The 23,402-nt window shown below is 60.6% G+C and overlaps 2 protein-coding genes across 10 annotated transcripts in view; one reads left to right on the top strand and one right to left on the bottom strand.

Annotated features, from left to right (window-relative positions):
• Positions 1-15,535, top strand: part of KIRREL3 (kirre like nephrin family adhesion molecule 3) — a 357,155-nt gene extending 341,620 nt beyond the window's left edge. For 4 of the 9 annotated variants that reach the window (XM_074560971.1, XM_074560968.1, XM_074560969.1 and 1 more), the window contains 4 exons: positions 2,460-2,567; positions 6,520-6,629; positions 13,212-13,298; positions 13,823-15,534. In XM_074560971.1, the coding sequence (XP_074417072.1) occupies positions 2,460-2,567; positions 6,520-6,629; positions 13,212-13,298; positions 13,823-14,266 (749 nt within the window). In that variant the 3' untranslated portion in view covers positions 14,267-15,534. Of the gene's footprint in view, positions 1-2,459; positions 2,568-6,519; positions 6,630-13,211; positions 13,299-13,822 lie in introns of all 9 variants that reach the window. The other 5 variants (XM_074560967.1, XM_074560964.1, XM_074560970.1 and 2 more) reach the window with 3 other exon arrangements.
• Positions 15,536-15,861: 326 nt separating this feature from the next.
• Positions 15,862-22,387, bottom strand: LOC141732264 (CMP-N-acetylneuraminate-beta-galactosamide-alpha-2,3-sialyltransferase 4-like). Its single transcript, XM_074560974.1, has 11 exons — positions 20,138-22,387; positions 19,323-20,041; positions 18,704-18,773; positions 18,376-18,471; positions 18,175-18,272; positions 17,785-17,845; positions 17,444-17,539; positions 17,165-17,354; positions 16,920-17,063; positions 16,683-16,826; positions 15,862-16,238 (listed from the first exon to the last, which is right to left on the bottom strand). The coding sequence occupies exons 2-11, from the start codon at positions 19,489-19,491 to the stop codon at positions 16,152-16,154; spliced, it is 1,155 nt and encodes a 384-aa protein (XP_074417075.1). The 5' UTR covers positions 19,492-20,041; positions 20,138-22,387; the 3' UTR covers positions 15,862-16,151.
• Positions 22,388-23,402: the final 1,015 nt, after the last annotated feature.

Here is a 23,402-nt window from a genome sequence, read left to right as displayed (position 1 = left end):
GACGATTTGCCACCCCAGCCCCTGGTCCCGGGCGCTGCCCCTTCGCAGTCGCCTTTTTTTTGCAGCCCAGGAGAGCCCCGGGCACTTTCCCCACCCCGTTCCCTGCCTGATCCTCCACCAGCTCCCAGCCTCCGTCATCTTCAACCTCCATCATCATCATCATCATTCATCATCACTGCCTGCTCCTCGCTCAGCTCTGCGTCGCTCGGCGCTGCCCCAAAGCCGACCTCCGTCTCCTGTCTCCTCACCCTTTCGCTCCGTGGTCCCCTGGGAGATCCAAGCGCTTGCAAAAACCCCGCGACGAGTTACCACCATGGGCAGCAGCCCTGCCTGGCAGGTGGCCGCAGGCTACCCGGAGAAGAAAATCCCGGTTTCTTCTTGCTGCGGCTCGGCGGGTGCGTCGGAGGGTGCAGGTTTTCGGATAAGCTCCTTGGTGCAGCCGGAACCAGCCCCAGCTCTAGGCTGCAGAGCACTCAAGGGACCTGCCTTTTCCCCCCCGGGGGAATTCCTGCACCGCCGTGCTGAGCCCGCGCAGTTGGGTGGTCTGCTCGGTAGCGACTCGTGTCGCCAGTGGCCCAGCCTGAGCGACGAGTGACACGCCAAGGGACCAGCGGGCCCAGGCAGAAAATTCGCGAGCGAGCCCGAAACTGAAAAGCATCAGCGTGAACCGCCAACCGCATCACTTGAAACAACAAGCTGAGCAGGATGAAAGGCTCTTTTTAGAGCAAATGTGGGCCAGAGAGGCTAAACTCAACTCGCACCATTTCTTTATCACCCCACAGTTCTCAAAGTAGGGCTCAGGAGCCGGGAGACCCCATGGCCGCTGCTAAAGGAGGACGTGAATTGGCTTTTTTAGCTCCCCCGCCCCGGCTGGGATTAGGCAGCGGTGAAGAAACCCTTTGCCGGCTACACAGGAAAGATGCCGCTGGAATTATGTCTGCTCCCAGTCCCCCCAGTAAGGAGGCACGGCCCTTAGGAAGGCATCTTTGGTCTCAGGATGAAATTCGTGCTCAACAGCAGCTCCGCCACGCCAGGGGACAACGAGAAAGGGTTGCCTTTTCCTCCTTTCCAAGCGTCAGCCGTCGGGCTGCCGGGCTTTGCTTCTCAGCAGGGTCGCCCGTGTGTCCCCGCAGTCCAGCAGCGTCCACGTCCCCAGCCTGCGGAGGCGAGGAGGAAAGGCGACCGCTCCTCTGCATCCATTTCTCCGTAAATTCATCCCAACCCGTTTCCAAGGCGAAAACCGGCGGTGAGGACACCCTCACCCAGCTTAGCCGGCCATCCCGGGAAGGGTCACCCCTCTTTCGGACCGCTGTGGGTTCGCAGAAAGGACAGGAATGGGGCACCCGTAGATATTTGCTGCTTTTGGGAAGAGGGTCTTCGGGATGCGGTTTGGTCACCCCGGCCAAGGAAGGCAGTTTGTGGTACCCACAGCTTTGGTGTCCTGGGTGGGAGCGCTGCCTGGCCGTAATCCGGAGGGCGGGCACCCACCCAACGCTTGCCGCTAAGCAGGAGCTGTGCTTTGAGGGGCCGGAGGAACCCAGCAGGGAGATAACAAAGCTCTCGGGCTGCCAATCTGACCCTCTCACCCCAAACGTGATTTCGTCTTCCACCCTCCCCGCACCTTGCCCGGACCCGCGCAAAGAAATCAGCTCTGTTGGCTGAGCCGCGGTCTGAAATCCCCGCCGGGAAAACCGCCTGCGAAGTTATTGTAGGCAGAAAGAAGGAGGCGAGCGCGTAACCCCTGCTCCGCGGCGAGCTCTGCTCCTCCGGGCCGAGCCCAGCCCGCACGTCCCCGGCCCTCGCCCGCCGCAGCCGCCCGGCCTCGGCTCATCCCCGGCACGGTCCCGGTCCTCGGAGCACCCTCAGGGGTTGATAAGCCGAGGGAGAAGGCGGGAGATTGGGCTATAAAACAGGCAGAGGCTGTGAGCGATGGCTCTTGGGTTAATTAACCCGTCCGTGCTTGACAGCGCCCGCTGAGACGGCTGAGCTACCGCCTCCCAGGCAGGCTCGGTGCCCGACTCCGTCCCTCCGTCCCGGCTCTAACCTTTCTCCCAGCCTGCTCTGATGCCAATTCTCTTCTTAATAATATCAACACACCGTCTCCTTTTGCCCTTTGCATCCTGTGGAGGTACTCATTCATCAACCCGGCGGGCGCTGCTGAGAGCAGTTGTTAGCCCGCTCTTCTGGCTCCCTCCTCTTCTCGCCCTCCTGGGGGAAACTGAGGCACAGAGAGGTCAGGGCTTGCACACGTTGCAGCGCGCGCCAGTGTCCCACGGGCGGCCCGTGCCAGCGTCACCCGCACAGGGACGAGGGAGCGGGGAAGGAGGTCCATTTGGCCCCAAAACCCGCCCCAGGCTCGTCACCGAGCCGCTTTCCAGTAGCCGGGGGTGGGTCCCTTGGGGGAAGGTCCCTCTCCGACCTTCATCCCGGCTTCATGCTCCCTCTCCTTCCTCTTGCAGAGTCGGTGCCGATGGCAGTGATCATTGGAGTGGCCGTGGGGGCCGGCGTGGCGTTCCTGGTGTTGATGGCCACCATCGTCGCCTTCTGCTGTGCCCGTTCCCAGAGGAGTAAGTGTCGTCCCCCCGCCCCGGCCCCGCTGCATCCCTTCGGGCAGGAAACCTGGGGCGGGGAGGGCGGGATGGGGGGGGGGATAGAGTGGGCCGCGAAGAAATTCGAGGTTGAATTTAAAGGATGTGACGCCAGCGCCACCGGCTCCTCGCGTTGGTCTACCAAGCGGTCGGCGCCGCTCGGCGGCTAAAGGAAAGGGTTCCGGAGCAGGTGGGAAAATACGGCAGGTTAAACGCTAAGCCTCGATAGGAGCGCGGGCAGCTCGGGAAGCGCCCAGGGGTGTCCTGGGATTGCGAAGGGACCTGCTTTCAATCCCTCCCTTGGAAAAATCCTGATGTCCAAGGGCGAGAGTCATCCTCGCCGCGCCGCGTCGGTGCTTAAAAACCCTCCTCGGTTCGTGCTCTCTGTTCTGCTTCTGGTTCGAGGCCGTTTTCTCCGTGTAAAATGCGGGTTTCCGAGTGGGAAATCAGAGCCAGCTGAGGGGTTTTACGTGGGACGTGTGGGTTTTGAAGCCGGGCCGCGGGTGGGAAGACGAGTCGAAGCGGCATTAGAGACGCAGGCGAAGGAGAAGGAAGGGTCAACAGCATGGCATCGTGGCGCTTCGTTAAAAAACCACCGGGAAAGGAAAGGAGGATCGGTGGCTGAACGAAAAGGCGTCAAACCGGGAGGGGGAAGAGGAGATGCTCCACGGTGCTGCCGGCTCGGGGGCCGCGCGGGTACGGATGCCGCGGCGCCAGGCTCCCGGTGCCTGTGCCAGGAAACCCAGCCGCTTCCCTTTTCCGCTTATTTTCCCCCTGTTTCTCTTGATCGTTTGCAAAGCAATCAAAGGCGCCGAGCTCCTCCTGGATTTGGGTATGAACGCACGGCCTCCCGCGGCAGAAATGTGTTTAATTTTAAGAGCGATAACGATGCCTCTCCCTGCTTCATCCCCTGTTTTCTCTGAACTCTTGCAGCCTCCATTAGAGAGTATTAACAAATGAAAGGCGGGGGGGGGCGGGGGGCGCAGTCATTAATCTCGCTTTTTGGGGGATTGCCGATGGCCGGGACCCAGGATCCAACCCAATCCAACCTCGCGGAGCTCGTTCAGCAGCCACGGGCAATTCGAGCAGCTGAAGGGAGCGGGGGCCAAGCCGTGTTGCGGTGTCAACGGTGGGATGTCGTCGGCCGTGCTTTCCCCCCGCCGCGTCGTTCGGAGCCGGGGAGAGCGTGGGGTTCATCATCTTCCTTTTGTTTGACGTAGCTGGCCGGTGCGGGGTTCTCCACAGGACGTAACGATTCACCACTAATGCCGCGACAACAGATCAAAGACGCGGCGCGGGTGCCGGGTTTTAGAGTCCCTCACGAGCTGGAAGCGTGGGGAGGATTTGGGGGAAGAAGGAGGGTTTGTTCTTCCGAGAGGGGACAACCCCATCCCACCCAAATGCCTTGTGTGATTCCGCCCTTGGATTCCCAGCGGTAAATCAGGAATAAGGGGCGTTTTCCTTCCTAGGGATGGGAGGATACGTACTGGGAAGGGGGTGCTGGGGAGGTGGTGGCATGGCAGTCCCTCTCCGCCGTGTTTCCAGTGCTGTCCCGCTCAGAAAGGACTTTTTCGTTTCTTATATGGAACAAGCTGCTGGATCTGGGCATCTTCCCGGTGCGCCCCCCGCACCGCCGCTCGTTCTTCGGCGCCTCCCGCAGCGCAGGAGACGCTGCGGAGTCCCTGGTTGCCACGTCCTGGTGGAATAGGTCTACAGCAGCCCTGGACCAGAGGGCGGGTCCCCGGGCTTCTTTGCCGTTTCATTTTGGGATCAGGGCAAGCGAGCAGTAAAAGATCATCCAAGAGATCAGCAAAGGTGCCCTCCCCCATCTCTCTCCCTTCCCTCCCCAACGAGAGACAGGAGGAGGAACAGCTCAGCCTTTCCCGGGGAGCTGGACCCAACTGGAGACGCCAGATGCTTTGCCGGCTGCTCGCCGGGGCTGATGGCTCGGGAGCAGTGGGATGCCGTGATGGCAACGAAGGAAATTCTGGGGGCAAGTGACAGTAGGGCCACTTGGTCCCCCATCAGTTGGCTCCAAAAGCCCCTTGGAGCTGCCAAAACAGGGTCCGTCCCTGGTTCTGGGGGGGAGCTGGGAGCAGCTAAACCAGCCCCTGAGGGACACTCAGGGTGCCAGACCCCGCAGGGGAGGACTCGGCTGGCCCAGCGTAGAGGGGTTTTGTCCCAGTTTTGGGGGCGCGAATGCAAAGTGGATCTGAGGAGGTGAGGAGAGGGCTCTCACCGTGGTCAGCGGTGTGAAATCGGCAAGAGGTCTTACAGGGCTCAGCTCCGGAGCGATGGGACCAGCAGAGCGCTTGGATGGCAGGAGGGACGCATTTCCCACCAGGATGCCTCTCTCAGGACAAATCCCGGAGCGCAGTTGCGTCGTTTAAAACAATACCCTGCAAACAAAACCCGCCGGCAGGCTGCGGGGGGACGGCTCCGCACGGCTGCCCCGGCGGAGGGGGGACAAGGTGACCCAGCAGTTAAGGCTGGAGAAGGCACCTCCTGACGGCGGCGACCGGCCGCAGCTAATGGTGGGGGGGCGACTCCTGGCCTTGCTTTGGGGAGACGGAGCAGAAGCCAGCGCTGGGTGCAGACACACTGAGCCCGGAGGCTCTTTCTTACCTAGAAAAGGGGGAAAGAAAAAAAGAAAGAAAAAAAAAAAAAAAAAAAAAGACTTTACTGCACATCTGTTGTTGTATCTTTGGTGACTTAACGGCCCGGCGTTATTTAAGGGGGAACGCTCCCGGGAGGGGATGTGCGAGACAGTAATTAGCTTCTCCTCGTGATTAAATGCGGAGGCTCCGGCACCAGGAACGTGGTTCCGGCAATAAAAAAAAATAATAAAAAAAATTAAAAAAAGGCAAGAAAAAGCAGTAACATCTTCTCAGTGAAACCCTTTGCCTTGCACCCTGGGGCTTGGCGACGTCTGTGGGTGGCGGAAGGGCTGCAGATACTGAGGCCACAGGATGCCGAGGTGGATTAATTCCAGGATGGAGCTTCAAGCCGGGCTCGGTTGCAGGATTCGGTTGGGTTGACAGATAAAATCGCCGTCTCCCTGCGTGGTCCAGCCTCCGCTGGACCCAGGCGGTGCAGGGCGCTGCCGGTTCCTTCTGCTGGAGGTAGATCTGTCGAACCCAGCGGTTCAAGGCGGTTTTGGGTCCGGGAGGGTTGGTGCAAGCCATGCGGGGAGGTGAGAGCCAGATCGTGGGCTGGAGCCCGGCTTCAAAGCTGTTCAGATCTCGCTCTTCAGATTGGCATCCATCTCTGCTTTTCATCTCGCGTTCGCCTGGCCGTTTCTCCTCCTGCTGCTCGGCGTCTTTGGTTTAATTTTGCTAAAATGACTTCTTCAAAGCACGCCTGACACCTTCAGGGAAGGCAGAGAGCCTCTCCAGAAACGTTTCTCTCTGCCTTGCATTAAAAACAGGCGGCAGGCGGGGATGATTTTGTCGTTCCCAAAGCCCTGGCTCCGTCTTCGTTCATTGCTTGGCCTTTTCCGTACGCATCCGCATCCCAAACCTGGAGAAGGCTTTTCTCAGGGGCTTCCCGGTGCCAGGGGAGAGCCGGCACGTCCCTGAGGAGCGGTATTTCACGCGCTCCCCCGGCATACGCCGTCTGGCCAAGGAGCCCACCATCTGTTTGAGCAGCCCTGCTGCAGCCCAGCCCCTGTTAACAGCACCGTGAGCGCGGCAGAGACTAACCAAGCTCCCAAAGGAATTAAAACAGAAACCGGAGCTCCCCAGAGCTGAAGGGTTTACCTTACGGCGATGCAAATATTGTCCGTCCCCCCGCCCCGGCCCCGGTTCTCGGGTGCGCTTGCTGAGCCGGGGTTAATTTTCCTGCTGGCCGTCCTCGGCAATGAGCGGGGTCCCCTGAGGACGCTCCGCGGTTGCCTTCACCTAATCCCTTCTCCCTCTCGCTCTTTGCCCAGATCTGAAAGGTGTGGTTTCCGCCAAGAACGATATCCGCGTGGAGATCGTGCACAAGGAGCCGGCCTCGGGCAGGGAGACGGAGGAGCACCCAACCATCAAGCAGCTGATGGTAAGGATTTACTTCTTCTCCCCATACGCAATTCCTCTGGGTGGGTGTCGGGTGGTAACGAGCCCAGGCACATGTAGTTCAGTGCTGTAATCCCCACTCGAGGCAAGGATGCTCTTCCAAAAAATCGCGCTCTCGAGATACACGTTCTCCTGCCGTAAAAGCTCCTCGAGTGAAACTTTGCTAATGAGGAGGGAGAGCTGGGAGAGGTTTATTGCGGTAGCCCAGCTGCCCGCCGGGCTAATTGCAAAGCAAATTTGCCACCTCACGTGGTGCGAACTGCAAGGAGACACGCCATAGGTGAGCGCAACGTAATAATAAGCTAATTAGCCGGCGAGAACGGCGCTCTCCTGGACGCGCTTTGGAGAGTTCGAGCTGCAAAAATAACGTACGTGCACACAGTTGGTTGCAGATCGCTGACGCCGGGGGTCTGGGGCCAACCTGGACCTGGGGCTGCAGTAACCGGGGAGGTGTCACCTTCCTGTGGCCTGAGGGGACCAAAAGACAACGGGCAGGGCAAGATGCTGATGGTCGAGAGCCCAGGAAATTCAGCTTCAGCCCACGGACCGACGCGTCCTTGCAGCCCGGCCGCAGGCTACTCCTCTTGCTGGTGTCGCCGCCGTTCCCCGTGTCTCAGCCCCAATTCGCCTTCGCTTTCGCTTGCCGGTGTCATGCCGTAGGTGACAAAGACAAGCCGAACAAATGGCGAGGGAAAGGGGAGCCGCAGAAAGCTGCGCGGCCGTAAAAGGTGAGGACAAAAGCCGTCCGAGGAGTCTGCAGATCCACGGCGGGGTTTGCAAGGCTTCACTCGGTGGAAGAACGGAGGATCTGGGAGCTTGGAGCTTCCTCTTCCGTAGGACCCTGTACCAGGGTCTGTATCGGCAGCGATGCACAGTGCCAAGCCCAGATCTGGCTGCCAGAGGAGGGGCTGAGATATCCCAAATGCCGCTCAGGACCTTAACCACCGGGCTGGAAGCACGCAGGGAGCCTCAGCAGAGGAGACGTACAAGGACCGTTTAGCACTGCCGAGGGAACGAGGAAGAGGATGGTCGTGGGAGGCACAGGGGTCTTGCAAGACGTCGCGGGGATTTTCTTAGATTGTCTTCCAAAGCCAGAAGGGGATTTCACATCGACGTGCGCCCTCCATGAGCCTGGTACCGGAGCAGGGCAGAGCTGCGCTGGGCACGTTTCGATAAGGATGGAAACGGGGCGGGGGCGGGGGGGGGAGAAAAAAAAATAATGACAACATTCATTGGATGGCCGGGGAAAAAAAAACCCAACGCCTTACGGGAAGGGGTTCACAGAGCTCGTGTGTTTTAGCATCTCAGCAAGAGCCCTGAGAGGTGGCTCGGTTACAGCATGGTGTGAAGGGGCTGTTTAAGTGCGAACGGGGGGGAGGCAAAGTCCAGCACTTCTGGACGTAACGCGACAGAGTGTAAGAACCCGGCTGCCGGACCGGGAGGAGGTGATTCTCCTCTTCTCCTGGCCAAATCCAGGCCCTTTTCCTGAAGATACGTCAGCTGGAAATAACACCGGTGGATCAAAGCACTCCAAGAGGTTGGACGGGATGATCCGTAGTCTCTGCCCCTGGTGCTGGGCAGATTTGGCACCTGTTGGGACATCCCACCCGGCAGGGAGAAGACATCAAAGCCCCCTCTCCTGCCTGGAGCGGAGCTTCCCCTTCGTCTTCTGCCCTTGGCGAGGGCCTTCCCAGTAAATAATTCCCAGTTTCTTCTCTCCTCAGAGCCCCGGGGGTCCCTGCTCTCCCTCATCCCCCTCCTCGCTCTTTCCAAAAGCCGGTTGGATCCGTTAGAGACCCAGCCTTCGGATGCTGAACAGATTCCTAATAAGAGGTTCGGACTTTGGCAATGACGTGATGGATCAAGTTAAAAAAAATCGATCCTCGCTAAGGAACGGCAATGAGCCCTCTCCGGCGGGAGCAGGGGGGACAATGCACAGCACCCCTTGCTTGCTCCCTGCCCTCACCCCAAGGTTCCCTGCTCTCCCTCCTCCCCATCCCGGCATTTTCTCCCGCTGCTTCTTCCTTTGCCTTCCCTAAACTTCTCGTGCTATTTCCAGCCCGGGCTCAACCTCGACGGCGTCCTTTGCTCCGATCCTCTTGCCCCTGACAACAGTTCGGTAACACTTTGCAGTTTAATATCAGCTGCGAACGTCATTAACGCGCTGGGTGCTGGCGCGGAGAGCTCATTAACGCAGATGTTAACGAAAAGCCGGCCGCGCTTGCAAACAGCTCCCCTCTGCTAACACCTCGCTGCTTCGCCTCCGCCTTTTGGCTCCCCAGCCCGGACCCTTGGCCAAGCCCCCGGGGCTCCAGCACGGCCCGACCGGCTCCTGCCAAGCTGCGGGGAGCGGAGATCCACCCTCGGCACCGCGGATGGTGCCGTCGCTCCTCGCTTTCCCACCGCGGCTCCGCTTTGCCGGCGCGTTTCTAGCTGCAGAGCGCCGGCGTGCCTCTTCTTTTCCGCCCCCCACCCCCGCTAAATGCGATCGCATTTGTTATTCTCCAGCCATCTGTGACCTCCGCAGCTCTCCCTGCTTTTCACAAATAATTATTCATGCATCTATAAATTCATTAACACCTTAGGATACACGTCATGCTGGCTGATTTGCATATGTTCACATTGTCTCAGCGCCGTCTCCCCGTTTGCCGTCGTGCCAGGCGCTGCCTACGGGCAGGGGGAAGGCTGCCAGCCCGCGGGGGCCAGAAAGCGAACAGCAGCCGGTGGCTGGAGGCAAAAGAGCCCGTTAAAGGGTCTGATTCTGGAAAAAAATAAAGCACGGCGGCAGCTTTCTCTCTCCTGCCAGGCTGCATTGGCGTCAGCACGCCGATTCCACCACGCCGGGTCGGCGATTAGGGGGCTGAAGAGCGTCAGCCTCCTCTCTTGTGGTGGCGGGGGGGTTATTCCTGCCCGATTCGACTCCATGCGGTTTCCCCATCTCTGAAATGGGGCTGATGCCGATCCGAAAGGAGCCGTCCCCGCTGCCAGGAGCAAACATGACAGAGACGATCCCGAAGTGACCGGGAGGCAAAAGCATCCCGAGTCAAAGGGGTTCCGGTGCGGCCAGCTGGACTCGGGCATCGCCTTTGGTTCATATTTGGGGAAGAACAGTCAAAATAACGCGTCCAGTGGACACGTCGATGGTCTTTTCCTTGCTCACCCTTCCTTCCTGTCCCTTCCAAAACCCATTGCTCTGCTCTGAGGGATGTTCCCAGTTTGTTCACAGCCGGCAGATTGACACCGGACACATTTTCCGCTCAGATCCCCACGGAAGAGGAAAAATCAAAAAAGCAGAGGTGAAATTCAGGGCGAGACGCGTTTCTACCCGCGGCCCAGCTGTCGCGGCATCGTTTTCTCCGCCTTTCTCCCCGAGAAATGCTCCGGGTGCCCAGTCCGAGCCGCGGAGAAGAAGACCCGCCGTGTAAAAAAAAAAACGACCGTGAAAATGTTGGGGACCTTTGCAGCTCACGGCTCGGGCTTCGTGGGGTCACGGCAGAGCTGGGCCACCGCGAGGTTTGGGCATCTACCATGGGCCATTGCCCAGGACTGAGCTCGCTCAAGGCGGGTAACGCCTTTGGGGGCCGGACTTGGTGCTGGGGTGCATCGAGCCAGGCGCCGTCTGAGCACGGAGAAGCCGGCGTTGGCCCCGGCAAGCTCCCGAGCAAGGAAGAAGGAGGCGAGAAGGATGGCAGGACGTACGGCAGGCTGGCTGGCATCCCTCCGCCGCCGCCTTCGCCCATCCAAACCCCAACATTTTGGGGGGAGAGGTGGGAACGCGGCGATGCGGCTTCAGCCGGGGGCGCTGGGATGGCGCTCGGTGGGAGCTCGCGTCGCCGGACGGTGGAGGCAGGAGCCGGCGTTGGAGGGCGATAAAGCCCTCGGGGGCTCCGCAGGGAGCAGCGGTTTTAAAAAAAACAAAACATATTGTTTCCGCTAATGAAAGCAACGGATTTAATAGCCGGTCTGTCGGATTCGACATCCCGGCTGAAAGCGGCTTCATTTGGCGGCGGTCAACGAGGGAGCGCTCCGGCGGGCAGGGGATTAGGAGGGACGGCGCTGGAGCCGGCCACTGTTTTCATCGTTTCAACGCCGTTTCCTTGCTTTGAGTCACCTTGAGACACCGCTTTGCTTCGTAGGGATGCGCTCCCTTGCTAGGAGCCAGCACAGCGAAGCTGATGGGATGCTCCGTAAGAGGGAGGGTCGCTCTTTTGCGGCAGGGGAAACTGAGGCAAGAAGTTCGGGCGATGCGGCTGCAGTTCGTTGCATCCCCAGGAGGGACCGGCAAGATTTGGGTATGGGAAATGAGGATGGCTTTACACCGCCACCAGCATGCCCGGCCACAACGTGCACTGGTTTTGGGATGGCGAAAGCTCCCGGCGCTGCCGAGCAGGATAAAGTCCCGGCACGATGTTCCCGGGATCGAGCCGTGGCCCTCGGAATGGTGGGCACGTGGCTCTAAGGGGCGGCTTTGTCACCCGCCGCCTGCACGGCAGCAACGCGGCCGAAGGGCCAAAGCGTATTGGTGGCGTGGCCCAGCTGGAGCAAACCACGGCTCCGGAAAACAGCTGGAGCATCCCGTGTCCGTGACGGCATCTGGCAGGCACGTTGCCGGCTCCTGGCCGCGCGCTCAGACAACTCTCATCTCTATTTTTCATGCATTTCCCGCTTCTCCCCCCGCCACCGCCGCCGCTTCTCCTGCTGCCTCTACATCCGTAATCCCCATTAACGTTGGTACCGGAGTTCACTTTCCGTAACTTTCGATCGCTCGCCCGTGTTTACCCGGCGACGGCAAAGAGAGGAAGGCGAGCGAACGAGCGTCCCGCCGCCCGCTGACGAACATGGGGGCCAAGCCGCCGCGCAAACTTGGATAAAGGTCGCGGTAATGACGGGCTGCCATGCGGGGAATTGGAAATGAAGGGATGCGAACGGGCCTTTACGGGCTTGCGCGGGGGCTGGCTGCCATCTGATGGCGCGGGGGCTCACTGCAGGCCCCCGGCGTGGCCGGGGAGGGGGCCCGCGGGCGAGCCCCCAAATCCCCGGGGTGACGCCGAACCCGCGGGTGACGCCGAACCCGCGGCACCCTGCCCGCCCCGGGGGACGGCGGGGTCCCCGCAGGGCTCAAGGAGCATCCCCGCGCCCGCACCGCTCCGTGCGTCGTTGCAAGAGGCGCCACAAAATGCCTTAAAACACCCCCGCAAACCCCAATTATTACTTCCAGGGAGGTTTTGCCACCGGCGGGACCGTCCCCTCTCCGTCTCCGCATCCAGCCCGGACCACCTGCGTCACCCACTCCCAAAACCAGCCGAATCCGAGGAGGAAAAGTGGGTTTCTCCTTTTTCTTTCTGAGCCGGGACCTGCGAAACCCTTGCCGTGGGTTTCAGACGGCTGCCGGCATCCCCCACCCCGGGCATTCCCAGCGATGCTTTCGGGGACGCGGGGTCTCGCTGGGGCTGGCGCGCAGCCGGCGCCGAGCTAAAAAGCCTCCACGCGCCGTTTTAGCCGCCCTGACTTTAATCCTCGGTGGCGCTTGTGTTTACCCCGGTAAATCAATGGCTTTTACAGGCTGCTTTTTTCCCAGGAAAACCCAGGTCCTTTTAATTCCTTGCATTTAACGGCCGGATCAAAGGCTTTCAGGAGACGAACGGAAAGTGCGGCAAGGTGAATTTCCACAACCGCTTCCCATTTTAAAAGGGAGAAGCGAAGCTGGGCACTAAAAGGAGATTTGGGGGCCGATTTGGGCGGCTGCGATCCCAGCGCCGGCAAAGAGAAACCGGGCTGGAGGCGCGCGATCGATAACGGGAGAAGATAAAAAAAGGCAGACAAGATATCGGTTAATAATTATACCGATTCCACATAACCCCACCTTGCTGAAGGAAGGGTAATTAAAGCTGTGGTCTAATTAAGGTGTACCTTTCCCACGTCACTGCCCCACCCCGCCGCGGGTCGAGGCGGGAGCATCCTTCTCCAGGGGTCTGCGAAGGAGCAGCGGGAGCAAAAATGGACTCAAATCCACCCAAAAGGAGCTTCCCCAGCCCGTCCCAGCCGCGCTGGCGGGGCCGGGCTGGGTAAAGCCTCCAGGACTCGAGTCGAGCCAGCGTCGGGGCTGGGGGGGGGCGGGTGGGGGTGTGAAGGGAAAAAAAAAATAAAATCAAATAAAATTGAGGCTTTCGCGTTTTGAAAGCTAGATCCGAGCTGGGATTTTGAGATGCTGGCGGCCAAGTTCAGCTTAGGAGCAAAGGCTGAAAAGGAAAAAAAAAAAAAATAAAAAAAAAAAATAAAAAAGGGAAAAAACAACACAGAAAGGAGATTTTTTTGGGGCAGGCGGGGTTCAACCTCGCCGCTCGCCGCAGTAGATTTAAATAATTCACTTTCCGCAGCAGCCCGGCCTTTTTTAGCCCTAAACAGCGGGGGGAAAAAGCAAGGTGTGACCCAGGGAACCGCGTGGGGTTTGGGCAGCTCCGCTCCCTCTGCCGCCCCCCATCCGCCGTGGGGGCTGATGGCGGGTGTGGGGCTCCCCGCAGCAGGGGGACGGGGGGTGCTGACACCCACCTGCCTCCTTTCCTAGATGGAGCGGGGGGAGTTTCAGCAGGACTCGGTGCTGAAGCAGCTCGAGGTGCTCAAGGAGGAGGAGAAGGAGTTCCAAAACCTGAAGGTGAGCCGGACCCCGGCGACACGGTTTCCCCCCTCTCTGTCCCCGGCCCCCACGGGCAGAGGTGGCTCAGAGCCCCCCCCCATCCCAGGTCACTCCCGCAAGAGGCGGTGGCACCCCGGGGTGCTGAGCACCCGTCCCCGTGCCCACCGCAGGGCAGGACCGGCATCTCCCTTGCCCAGCAGTGCTTCTTCCAGGCTTCCTGGCCCTCTGCCAGGGGCCCTGGTGTCACCAAGGGTGGCCCGTACCGGAGGGCTGTCCCTGCGCGGGGAGGGATGCTCTGGTACCCCCCCCCACCGCCCCCCACCCCGGGGCTGGTCCCGGGAGACCGTGTGCCAGGAAAGCGGGGGCGCAAGGGCCACCCTCCGCCCCAATTTGGGACGCGTTGGTGGCATCCGACGCCGCGGGCAGGAGGGCTGGGGTGGCTGAGGGTGTCCTCTCGCGCGCGCGCCGTGGGTGGATGAGCCGGGTGGGCGGCACGCGGGGAGGTTGGGCACCACCAACCAGCCTCCTCTCCCACCCTACAGGACCCCACCAACGGCTACTACAGCGTGAACACCTTCAAGGAGCACCACTCCACCCCCACCATCTCGCTGTCGGGCTGCCCGGCGGACCTGCGCCCCGCCAGCAAGCAACGGGTGCCCACCGGCATGTCCTTCACCAACATCTACAGCACCTTGAGCGGGCAGAGCCGCCTCTACGACTACAGCCAGCGCTTCGTGCTGGGCATGGGCAGCAGCTCCATCGAGCTGTGCGAGCGCGAGTTCCAGCGCGGCTCCATGAGCGACAGCAGCTCCTTCCTCGACACCCAGTGCGACAGCAGCATCAGCAGCAGCGGCAAGCAGGACGGCTACGTGCAGTTCGACAAGGCCAGCAAGGCCTCCGCCTCCTCCTCCCACCATTCCCAGTCTTCTTCCCAAAACTCGGACCCCAGCCGGCCCCTGCAGAGGCGGATGCAGACGCACGTTTGAGCCCCTCCGGGGGACGCTCGGGACCCTCCGCGCGGGCGCCGTGGCTTCGTGCTAGGACAGTCGCGCCCGCCGGGAGCTGCGGTGGGAAGGGACCCCCCGCAGGGGTTGGGGTCCCACCACCCCCCCCCAAAAAAGAGCGGGGCTGCGGGGTGCGGGGGGGGACCGGCTGAGCATCATCCCTGCCCCCGGTACACGCTAAGCACAACCCCGCCGAGGATGCGCCGAGCCCCGGGGAGCCGTCCCCTCCGCAGGGCTGGGGATGTCCCCGACCCGACCACGCACCCCGCGCCCCCCCAGCCGCTCGCCTCCGCTTCCCGCTGCCCTCGCCCACCCGGCTCCTTCCCTTCCTCCTTGGTGTTCGGTGTCCATACTTATAGAGTCCGTTTCGGGGGGGGGGGGGGGGGTTGGGGGACGGGGTTTGGGGTGGGGGGGGGGGACATCGGTGGGACGGGGACCCCCCCCCCCGGGAAGGGCCTCTCCGCGCTGTATCGCGGGGCCGCGGTCAATACAAGAGGTGTTTCTCGTGGCACGCCTGGGCTGGTGGCCGTCCCACCAGGACGCCGGCTCTCCCGGTGACAGCGCAGACATGGCCTGGAGCTCCAGGGGGTCCCCGGGGTGGGCAGGCTCTGAAGGGAAGAGTCCCCACCTTGGGGATGTGGGGGCAGCGGGTGCCCGGTGGCAGAGGGAAACTGAGGCACGGGGCAGCTGGGGGCCCGCAACCCCCACCGCGGGAGCCAGGAGATGGGGTGTCATGCCGGGGACACAGCAGGTAAGGGCCATCTGCGGGGACATGGGGACACGTGGGCACAGGGACATGGGCTGAGGACGCAGGGGAGTAGGGACACCTGGGGACAGGGGCACCAGCTCCATGTGGGGACATGGGGGCGCGGGGACACAGAGGGGTGGCAGCACCCAGCCAGCCCAGCCTCACCAGGACCTTTATTGGGTGCCAGCAGGACCCCCCCACACACCCTGTCCACGGGTCCCAGGGGCACCCCCAGCCCCACAGGGGACCCTGTGCCAGGGGGGAGACGGCGCCGCTCACCCCTCCTCGGTGGGGGGGACACCCACAAACCCCCGTCCCCCTGCAGCCCAGCACCCCACCGGCCCCCCCCACCCGAGGCCACTCGTCCCCAACACTGGCGGCACGCGGGCTCCAGGGGAGGCTCCACCATAAATAAGCATTTAAATTAATTAAATTAAACCACACCACCACCACCACCACCACCCCCCCCCACAAAGGGCCCTGAGGCCAAGCACCCCGGGGTGTCCCCCCGGCTCGGAGGCGGGGGACGGGGGGAACAAGCCCCCAACGCCAGCGCTAAGGCACGGGAGAGGGCTGCTGCATAAAAAGAAAGTAAAAAAAAAAAAAGGGGGGGGGCAAAATTAAATATTGTGGGGGAACCAGGGCAAGGAGGAGGTGACGTGGGCCCCCAAAGGCTCCTGCTCCCTGGGGGGGGTCCCGGGAACCCCCAGATCAGCCCCTCGGATGGGGCCCTCGTCCGAATACGAGGGAATTAATGGGAAGAGAAAACCCAGGGCGAGGGCTCCTGCCCCCACCTTGCACCCCCCAGGCCCGCTGGGAGGGAGGACCCCCCACCCCAAAAGGCCCCTCCAGGTCCTCGGTAGCTTCAGTGCGTCGGTAGGAAAAGGCGGGGGCCGCGCTGCCCGGCCACGGCCCCATGGGGCTCCCTGCGCCCCCCAGTCCCCAGGGGACCCGCGGTCCAGCGCGGCCCCCCCAGCCCCAGCCCCAGCCCCACTCGCTCCAAGAGTCCCGGGGCCAGGCGGCGATGAGGACGCTCTGCCCTCGCCCGGCTGGGGCCGAGCCTGCGCGGTGTCCCCCCTCCAGGGCGGGGGACGCTCTCCCTGCGCAGCCCCGGTGCCCTCAGAAGTAGGTGAGGTTCTTGACGAGACCCAGCTCCAGCATCCGCTTGATGGCCACCGCCTCGTGAGAGACGTTGTGCTCCGACGCCTGCGGGATGAGGAGGGGGTGACACTAGAGCCTGGCCGGAGGGTGCCACGCGTTCTCCTTCTGCTCCCTCCCAACCCTCCACCTCGTCCACCCCACCACCATTGAGGTGACCCTACCTGAAGTGAGGAGCCCCCCCAAAAGAAGGGACAAGACCCTGCCCAAGTGGGGCCAACCCCATCTGCTCACACATAAACCAGAGACAACCCTCCATCATGACTACAGAGATGTGGGGCTACAGGGAGAAGTTGGCTGATGACCACCCAAAGGCACACCTCAACGCCCATCATGGAAGGGGAGCAGGGCGCACCCATGGGGAGAGCCTCCCACACTGCTCAGCATCACGCAAGGGAGCGGGGCGTTGCTCTCCTCTCTCCTGGCCTGCGATCCCCCATCCCAGGCAAAAAATTGGAGGTAGCATGGACAAAAAGCGGGGTAGATACTTACCGCCATGTACTTGAGCGTGATCTGCTCGTAGTAGTGAATGGTCTGCTTCTTGTTGGCCGAATTGGGGTAGCCGAAGCCCGCGATGTGCACCAGGTCACAGAAGTGTAGCGCCAAGGTGATGGCCAACAACCCTGTGGTGGGCTTCTGGACAGGGAGGAGAAGACATGCAAAGAGCCATGGGCATTCAGCGAACTGCACAGGGACAGCCAGGGTGACCAGCAAGGTGCCACCCCTTACCTGTTTGATCTTCCGTGGTTGCTTCATGGGAAGGTTGAGCAGTTTAGCGGCAGTTACTTCCATGTAATAAGGGTTGAGGATGCGCACTCGCTCGGGGTTGGCGTCCCAGATCAATGGGGGCTGTTTCCAAAACCCTTTCTGAACCTACAAGAGGATGGAGATGTCCAGTGGTGTCCCCATTAGAGAGGTAGGTCCCCAGGGTGGGCGTAGGATGAAGGTTGGACCTGGTTCCCCACCACACTTACCCTCTTCTTGTCATTGAGGATGGCCTCCATCCACTGGAAGTCCATGGGCTTGAAGGGCACCAGCACCAGCAACGTGTCGGGGCTGTTCTCTGTCCTGGGGTTGAAGTGGGCCGACTCCGGGTAGAAGAGGCGCATGGTGGTCTTGGAGCCCACGTCCTGCTCATAACCGTGGACCGGGGCGTTGTTCAACCTTGGGAGGGACATGGGGACATCACAGGCATCAACCCCACCTGCAGGTGCCACCGGGGAGGGATCAGTGGGATGCACCCAGGGCCGTACCTGATGACAACGTCATACGTGTCGATGGTCTCCCCCATGGAGCTGTTGCGGAGCCGGTGGCCGTTGCCCACCACCGCGCACCTCCGGCACTTCAGGCTGCAAGAGAAGAGCCCCGTCTCAACCAGACCTGCCCTAAACCAAGGGGGGGTTCACCCCCAAGGGGGGTTTGAACCCCACGTTGTCCACCCTACAAAGCTTCCCATGCTCCATCCACCGTCCCCACGTCGCACAGGTTCATTCTGCCAAACGCGGGGCCCACAACGTGCCAATTTCCAGCCCTCCCCAAGGGAACCACAATGAAGACAAAGACAGAAACGCCCCCAAATCCACCCCGGTGTTACCTCTGGATGTTCTCGGGCAGGGAATAGTGGGTGATGGACAGCAAGCGCAGGAGGACGTCTTCTGCAGAGCAAGGGCGAGGAGAAGGTGAGGAAGGCAGCTCCTGGGTGCTGCCCAGGATCTGCCCCTAATCCCGGCTCCCGGCACAGCTCCCGGCACATCAGCCTTGCCTGGGGCCCACCCTAAACGCATTCGTAGGGGCCACCCGCACCCAGGGCAAGTAGACACGTGCCGTGAAAGCTAACGATCAAGCAAACAACTTGCTAGGGAGGGAAAAAAACCACCACCCTGCAGATGGGTTTAATAAGAGGGAAGCTGAAACCCCCGGGGAGCAGCAGCAGGACGGACACACGGACGGACGGAAACCCACGGTGAGCGCTGCTGAGGCTTACCGCTTCCTTTCGTGCCGCAGGGCAGCTCATGGAGCACTGGCATCTTCTCCCAAAAATAGTCCTTCAGCTGCAGGAAGAGCGGCTGGTCCCTCGAGTAGCTGCCGAGGAGCAAAGGGCCAGTGAGCGCGGGACGGAGGGACGGCACCCTGGGGGGGTCCCGGCTCTGTGTCCCCCCTCCTTGCTCCCAACCCCGATACTCACTTCCCGATGAGCTGCGCCGCTTTCTTTTCCACCTCCCCGAGGGGACACATCGTCTTGTCTTCTTGCACGGAGAAATAAAGGCTGCGAGGGAAAAGGCTGAGAAAAAAAGAATAATGATGCCTGCTCCTCTGCATCCATCCCCCTCCCGGCAAAGGGTGCTCCGGCGTCACCGCGGTGGGATTCAAGCCGTGCCGGCAGCACCAGGGAATATCGCCGGCCAGATTTAAGGTCAGCTCTGCTTTGAGTTTTTTATCTGCTGGGCTCGCGGCAAAGGAAAGGGCAGGAGGTGCTCGAAACTTGAACAGAAGCCACTCGCAGCTGTGTGTACCTCTTTTCCCGGTAGATCGAGTACCAAACCATCACCAGAAACAGCGCCAGCACCCCGAGTATCTTCCCTCCTGCGTGCCCAGAGAGCCGGGGGGAAAGAAAAACACCGTCAAGCCGGCACCCGGGGTTTGTCTGTTCAGACGCTGGGGACCTGCACCCCTGGGGATGTCCTGGTAGATCCAGGATTACGGAGCCATCCCTGGCAAAGGCTCTCCCCAGAGAGCAGCGGGGACCTGGCTGGCACCATCCCCCCGAGAGGATCGGCTCCGAGATGGAGCCGGGTTGGGTCTTTCCTGGGTCCAAAAGCCGCCATGCCGTTTCCTCCCGCCCGCCTTGTGTCAAAGGTTGCGTGTACACATTCTTTCCGCCTTCTTTCCACCTGCCTCCACCCTGGTTTTCTACCACAAAGCCCGAGGGCTACTGGGTGCCTTAGCCCGGAGGATCAAAGACCCCAAAAATCACCCTCCCCACCATGGCTTCACCCGTGATGCTCCAACACTCCATCACCCGCCTGGAGCCGCAGCAAAGCAGCATCCTACCCCCAAGAGCCAAATTTCCAAAAGCCGATCCCCCAGGACAGCCTGGAGAGAGGGAGACAGGACCTTCCCCGTGGGACTTACGAGACTTGTTGATCATTTTTATCAGCAGGAGAGGCATCAGGCGAGGGCGGGAGCTCTCATCGCGGCTGCCGCCGGTCACCTGCAGCGGGAAAAAGAGGGAAAGGTCAAAACCCATCGGAGCCACCCCCAAAAATCCTGTCCCAGAGGCATCACCCCCAACTTGCCCCATCCACACCTGCAGGCGGGCGGGTGCGAGGGCTCCCCAGGGGATTTATTTCCATTTCAGTTCACATTTCTCTGCCCCGCAGCTGCCAAAGGTTGGATTTGCACAGGGTTTATAAAAGCCAGGCAAGCGGCCGCAGTTCCCGAGGACCCTCAGCCGTACAGGTTAAACCCCGAGATTCCAAAGGAAAAAAAAAAAATGAAAGAGGAAAAACCAAGCCGCCAGTGGGTTTTCAACACATAAACCCCAAAATCGGTGCCCTTGGCGATGAGCTGGGGGGAGATTTTAAGCCCAGCCCTGGCTCCAGCATCCCACTGGCACCAGCCACCGCAGGTCTGACGCCAGACGTGCCACCACCGCCACCGAGCCAGGCAGGAAGGGCTGGAGCAGCCGAGCGGGATCGAAGCCAAGCGGCATCGCATACTTGGGGAACCTTCAACGCCCTCGATTCAACCATCCCGGCCGGGGGAAAGGGGGAAGCCGCGAATTTAACGCCTGCCCGAACACCGGCTGGGGAAGCGGGATGACTTTTTTCTTCCTCCAAAACCTCTCGCTCCTGGAAGAAAGCAGCAAAGAGCCGGGGTCAGAGCCACCCCGGGACCAGCTCAACCCCGTCCCATCATGACACGGCAAGGACGGAAAAGCAACTTACTGGGTGGGAGCAGTTTTAGGGTACCCGGGATGCTCCCCGAGGATGAATCCTGCTCTAAGCCCGGCTCAGCGCTGCCTTTGGCTTTGCCACCCCGTCACCGAGCTGCTCCCCGCTCTGGCCCGGCCACGTCTGGCAGGAGGACGAGAGGACGAGGAGGTGTTAAACCCCAAAGAGGAAAAGTGCACGCCCAGGTTGGGTGACTGTGACTGTGTACTCCCCCCACAACCCAACCTTTGTCTCCCATAAAGCTGCCCAAGCGGTAACCACCCATGCTGCTCCACATGGGTGCATCTAGTCCTGAGGGCAGCAGCCCCCTCAAAGGGGCTCCGGAAAGACGTACAACACCACAACACCCACCTTACCGCAATGCTGGTACTGTCGTCGATACACAAATACGACTACGGGTCAATCGTCTCACCCTCAGGAAGTAGTGAACAGCCCAGGAGGCCTTGAGCTCTCCTGCGTGGCAGCGGCCGCACGCCGGGATCACCCCCTGAGCTGGGACGTCACTCAACGTCACTCCTCGAGACCGAGAGATTCCTTCATGCAGCAGATGCTCAGTAAGTGACTCACAGCATGCTACAGTTTGAGATGTTAGATAAGGGACATAAAGGATGGATTGTGCATATATAATCCTTTAGCCATAAACCGTTGATCAAGTCTGGGACTAGGACTGGATCCAGCCGCACCCAGACTCCTCTTTGAGGAGGAGTCCAGAAAGGCGGGGGATCCTCTCTGAACCTCCACTCAACGGGAGGGTCTCCCTGACAGTTCTTTTTGACCCTCTTTGACCATCACATCTTGTTAAAGTACCACCACGTCTCCCATCCAACTTTGGGAAGTCCCGGTTTACTATCAATAAATGTGTCGCTGCTTCTCTCTACGAGTGAAGTGCATCACTCCTTCCATGACAAGCCGGCGTAGTCGGCAGGACGGCGGGTAGTACCCCCAATTATTTAGGGAGGCAGGGCATGAAACCAGGTCCCAGCTGCTCAGAAGCTCAAGACAACTGGCACGGTTGGCAAGCCGTTGAAGAGCACCTGCAAGTAACTCGGGGCCACACAAAGGCAACGTTAAAACCACCGCTTAGAGGAGCCCCGGCAATTCTTGAAGACCATCTTGGTGCAAAATGGGGTGAGATCAAGAAAGACGCGGAAGGCAATGAGGGACTAGGTCCTAACGCTCAAAATGCCCTCAAGCAGGTCCCTGCACGGGCAGAATTCACGCACGCTACAGCCGTGAAAGGGGCTGGGACGGTGCACCAGCCAAGAACCAAAAGATGAAGCCCTGGGGAAGAGATGACGAAGTTCAGCTCCTTTGGCGCTGGTTCCCCTTCGGGAGGAGCTGCAGGGCTTGAAGCCAAAAACACCAACCGGACCAGGCCTGCCGGTCCAGAAGCGGAGGCTTCTCAGCAGATAAGCGCTAATGGCCCGTGTCTTCGGATGCCAGCTGGTCCTTGGGGATAGTTGGTGAGGTTTGACCGGTGTGAATGGAGCAACTGTTGATGTGCCAAACCACCAAGGTCAATTTAGGGCCCCCTGCCAAGAAGCGTGCGTCAGCTACTCACTTTGCCATTAAAGTTCATCATGAAAAAAAATCTTTCGGGTGTCAACGTTGAGAACGGCCGAGCCGGCTGCCCGCCGCAAGGGCAGCATGTGGTCCCTTGGCTCCAACCCCAAACCCAGCCCCAGCAGAGCCCCGGCCTGCGGTGCGGGCGCTCGGCCCAGCCATTCCACGCCCTGGTTCAAAGATCACTAGCATACCGCAATATCTGGTTTCTGCCCGGGCACAAAAGGGAATTGGTGAAGTCATCGCTGGCTTGGAGACAAGACAACTTCTTTCCAGAACCCGCTGCCCCTATAACTGACCCATCTGGCACGTTCCAAAACCAGACGGGAGGTTGTGCTTGACGGTTGCTGATTGTCTCCTGAATGGGAATACAAGCCCCTCTGCCAACTGCTCTACCAAACATTGCGGGTTTTAGGGCTCCTCGGCAAGCATCTGCACACCCATGGATGGCGGTGTTGGACGTACAAGAGACCTTCTTTATGGTTCTCTTGAAGGAAGAAGGAAAAGAGATGTTTGCTTTCAACTGAGAGGGAATACAATACACCTTTAACAGACTCCCACAGGGGTGTTAACCTTCACCCACCATTGATCATGCCGCGCTTGCTGAACTTGTCATAGAATCACACAATGGTCGGGCTTGGGAGGGACCTTGAAGATCATCTAGTTCCAACCCCCCGTGCCCTGGGCAGGGACACCTCCCACCAGCCCAGGTTGCTCCAAGCCCCGTCCAACCTGGCCTTGAACCCCTCCAGGGATGGGGCAGCCACAGCTTCTCTGGGCAACCTGGGCCAGGGGCTCACCACCCTCACAGCAAAGAATTTCTTCCTCACATCCCATCTAAATCCCCCCTCTTCCAGTGTAAAACCATTCCCCCTTGTCCCATGGCTCCCCTCCCTGCTCCAGAGTCCCTCCCCAGCTTTCCTGGAGGCCCTTTAGGGACTGGAAGGGGCTGGAAGGTCTCCCCGGAGCCTTCTCTTCTCCAGGCTGAACCCCCCCAGCTCTCTCAGCCTGTCCTCCCAGCAGAGGGGCTCCAGCCCTCTGATCGTCTTCATGGCCCTCCTCTGGCCCCCTTCCAGCAGGTCCATGTCCTTCTTGTGCTGAGGGCTCCAGAGCTGGACGCAGTGCTCCAGGTGGGGTCTCACCAGAGCAGAGTACAGGGGGAGAATCTCCTCCCTCACCCTGCTGGCCACTCTTCTTTTGATGCAGCCCACATTGCAGGGGCCTTTCTAGTGGGGTGGTGAGGCACTGGAAGAGGTTGCCCAGGGACGCTGTCGATGCCCCATCCCTGGAAGTGTTCAAGGCCAGGCTAGGTGAGGCTTTGAGCAGCCTGGTCTAGTGGGAGGTGTCCCTGTCCAGGGCAGGGGGGTTGGAACCTGGTGATCTTTAAGGTCCCTTCCAACCCAAACCATTCTGTGTGATTGCCAGCTCATGTTGGGCTTCTCATCCACCAGCACCCCCAAGTCCTTCTCCTCAGGGCTGCTCTCCAGCCATTCTCCGCCCAACCTGGATTTGTGCCTGGGATTGCCCTGAGCCAGGTGCAGGCCCTGGCACTTGGCCTGGTTGAACTTCATGAGCTTGGCACAGGCCCACCTCTCCAGCCTGTCCAGGTCCCTCTGGATGGCATCCCTTCTCTCCAGCGTGACAACCATGCCACACAGCTTGGTGGCATCGGCAAACTTCCTGAGGGTGCCCTCGA

Source organism: Larus michahellis, chromosome 17 (genome assembly GCF_964199755.1).
Source record: "Larus michahellis chromosome 17, bLarMic1.1, whole genome shotgun sequence".
Lineage (NCBI taxonomy): Eukaryota > Metazoa > Chordata > Aves > Charadriiformes > Laridae > Larus > Larus michahellis.
Note: the sequence above shows the minus strand (reverse complement) of the source record. Positions and strands in the feature narration are given on the sequence as shown.

Bases quoted from the DNA above. Each gene is read 5' to 3' on its own strand.
- LOC141732264 (XM_074560974.1), bottom strand. From the start codon at position 19,491: ATGGGGCAAGTTGGGGGTGATGCCTCTGGGACAGGATTTTTGGGGGTG. The intron at 17,846-18,174 runs GTAAGCCTCAGC...CTTGCTCTGCAG, and splicing joins CTGCGGCACGAAAGGAAGCG to AAGACGTCCTCCTGCGCTTG. The intron at 17,540-17,784 runs GTAACACCGGGG...CTTCTCTTGCAG, and splicing joins CTGCCCGAGAACATCCAGAG to CCTGAAGTGCCGGAGGTGCG.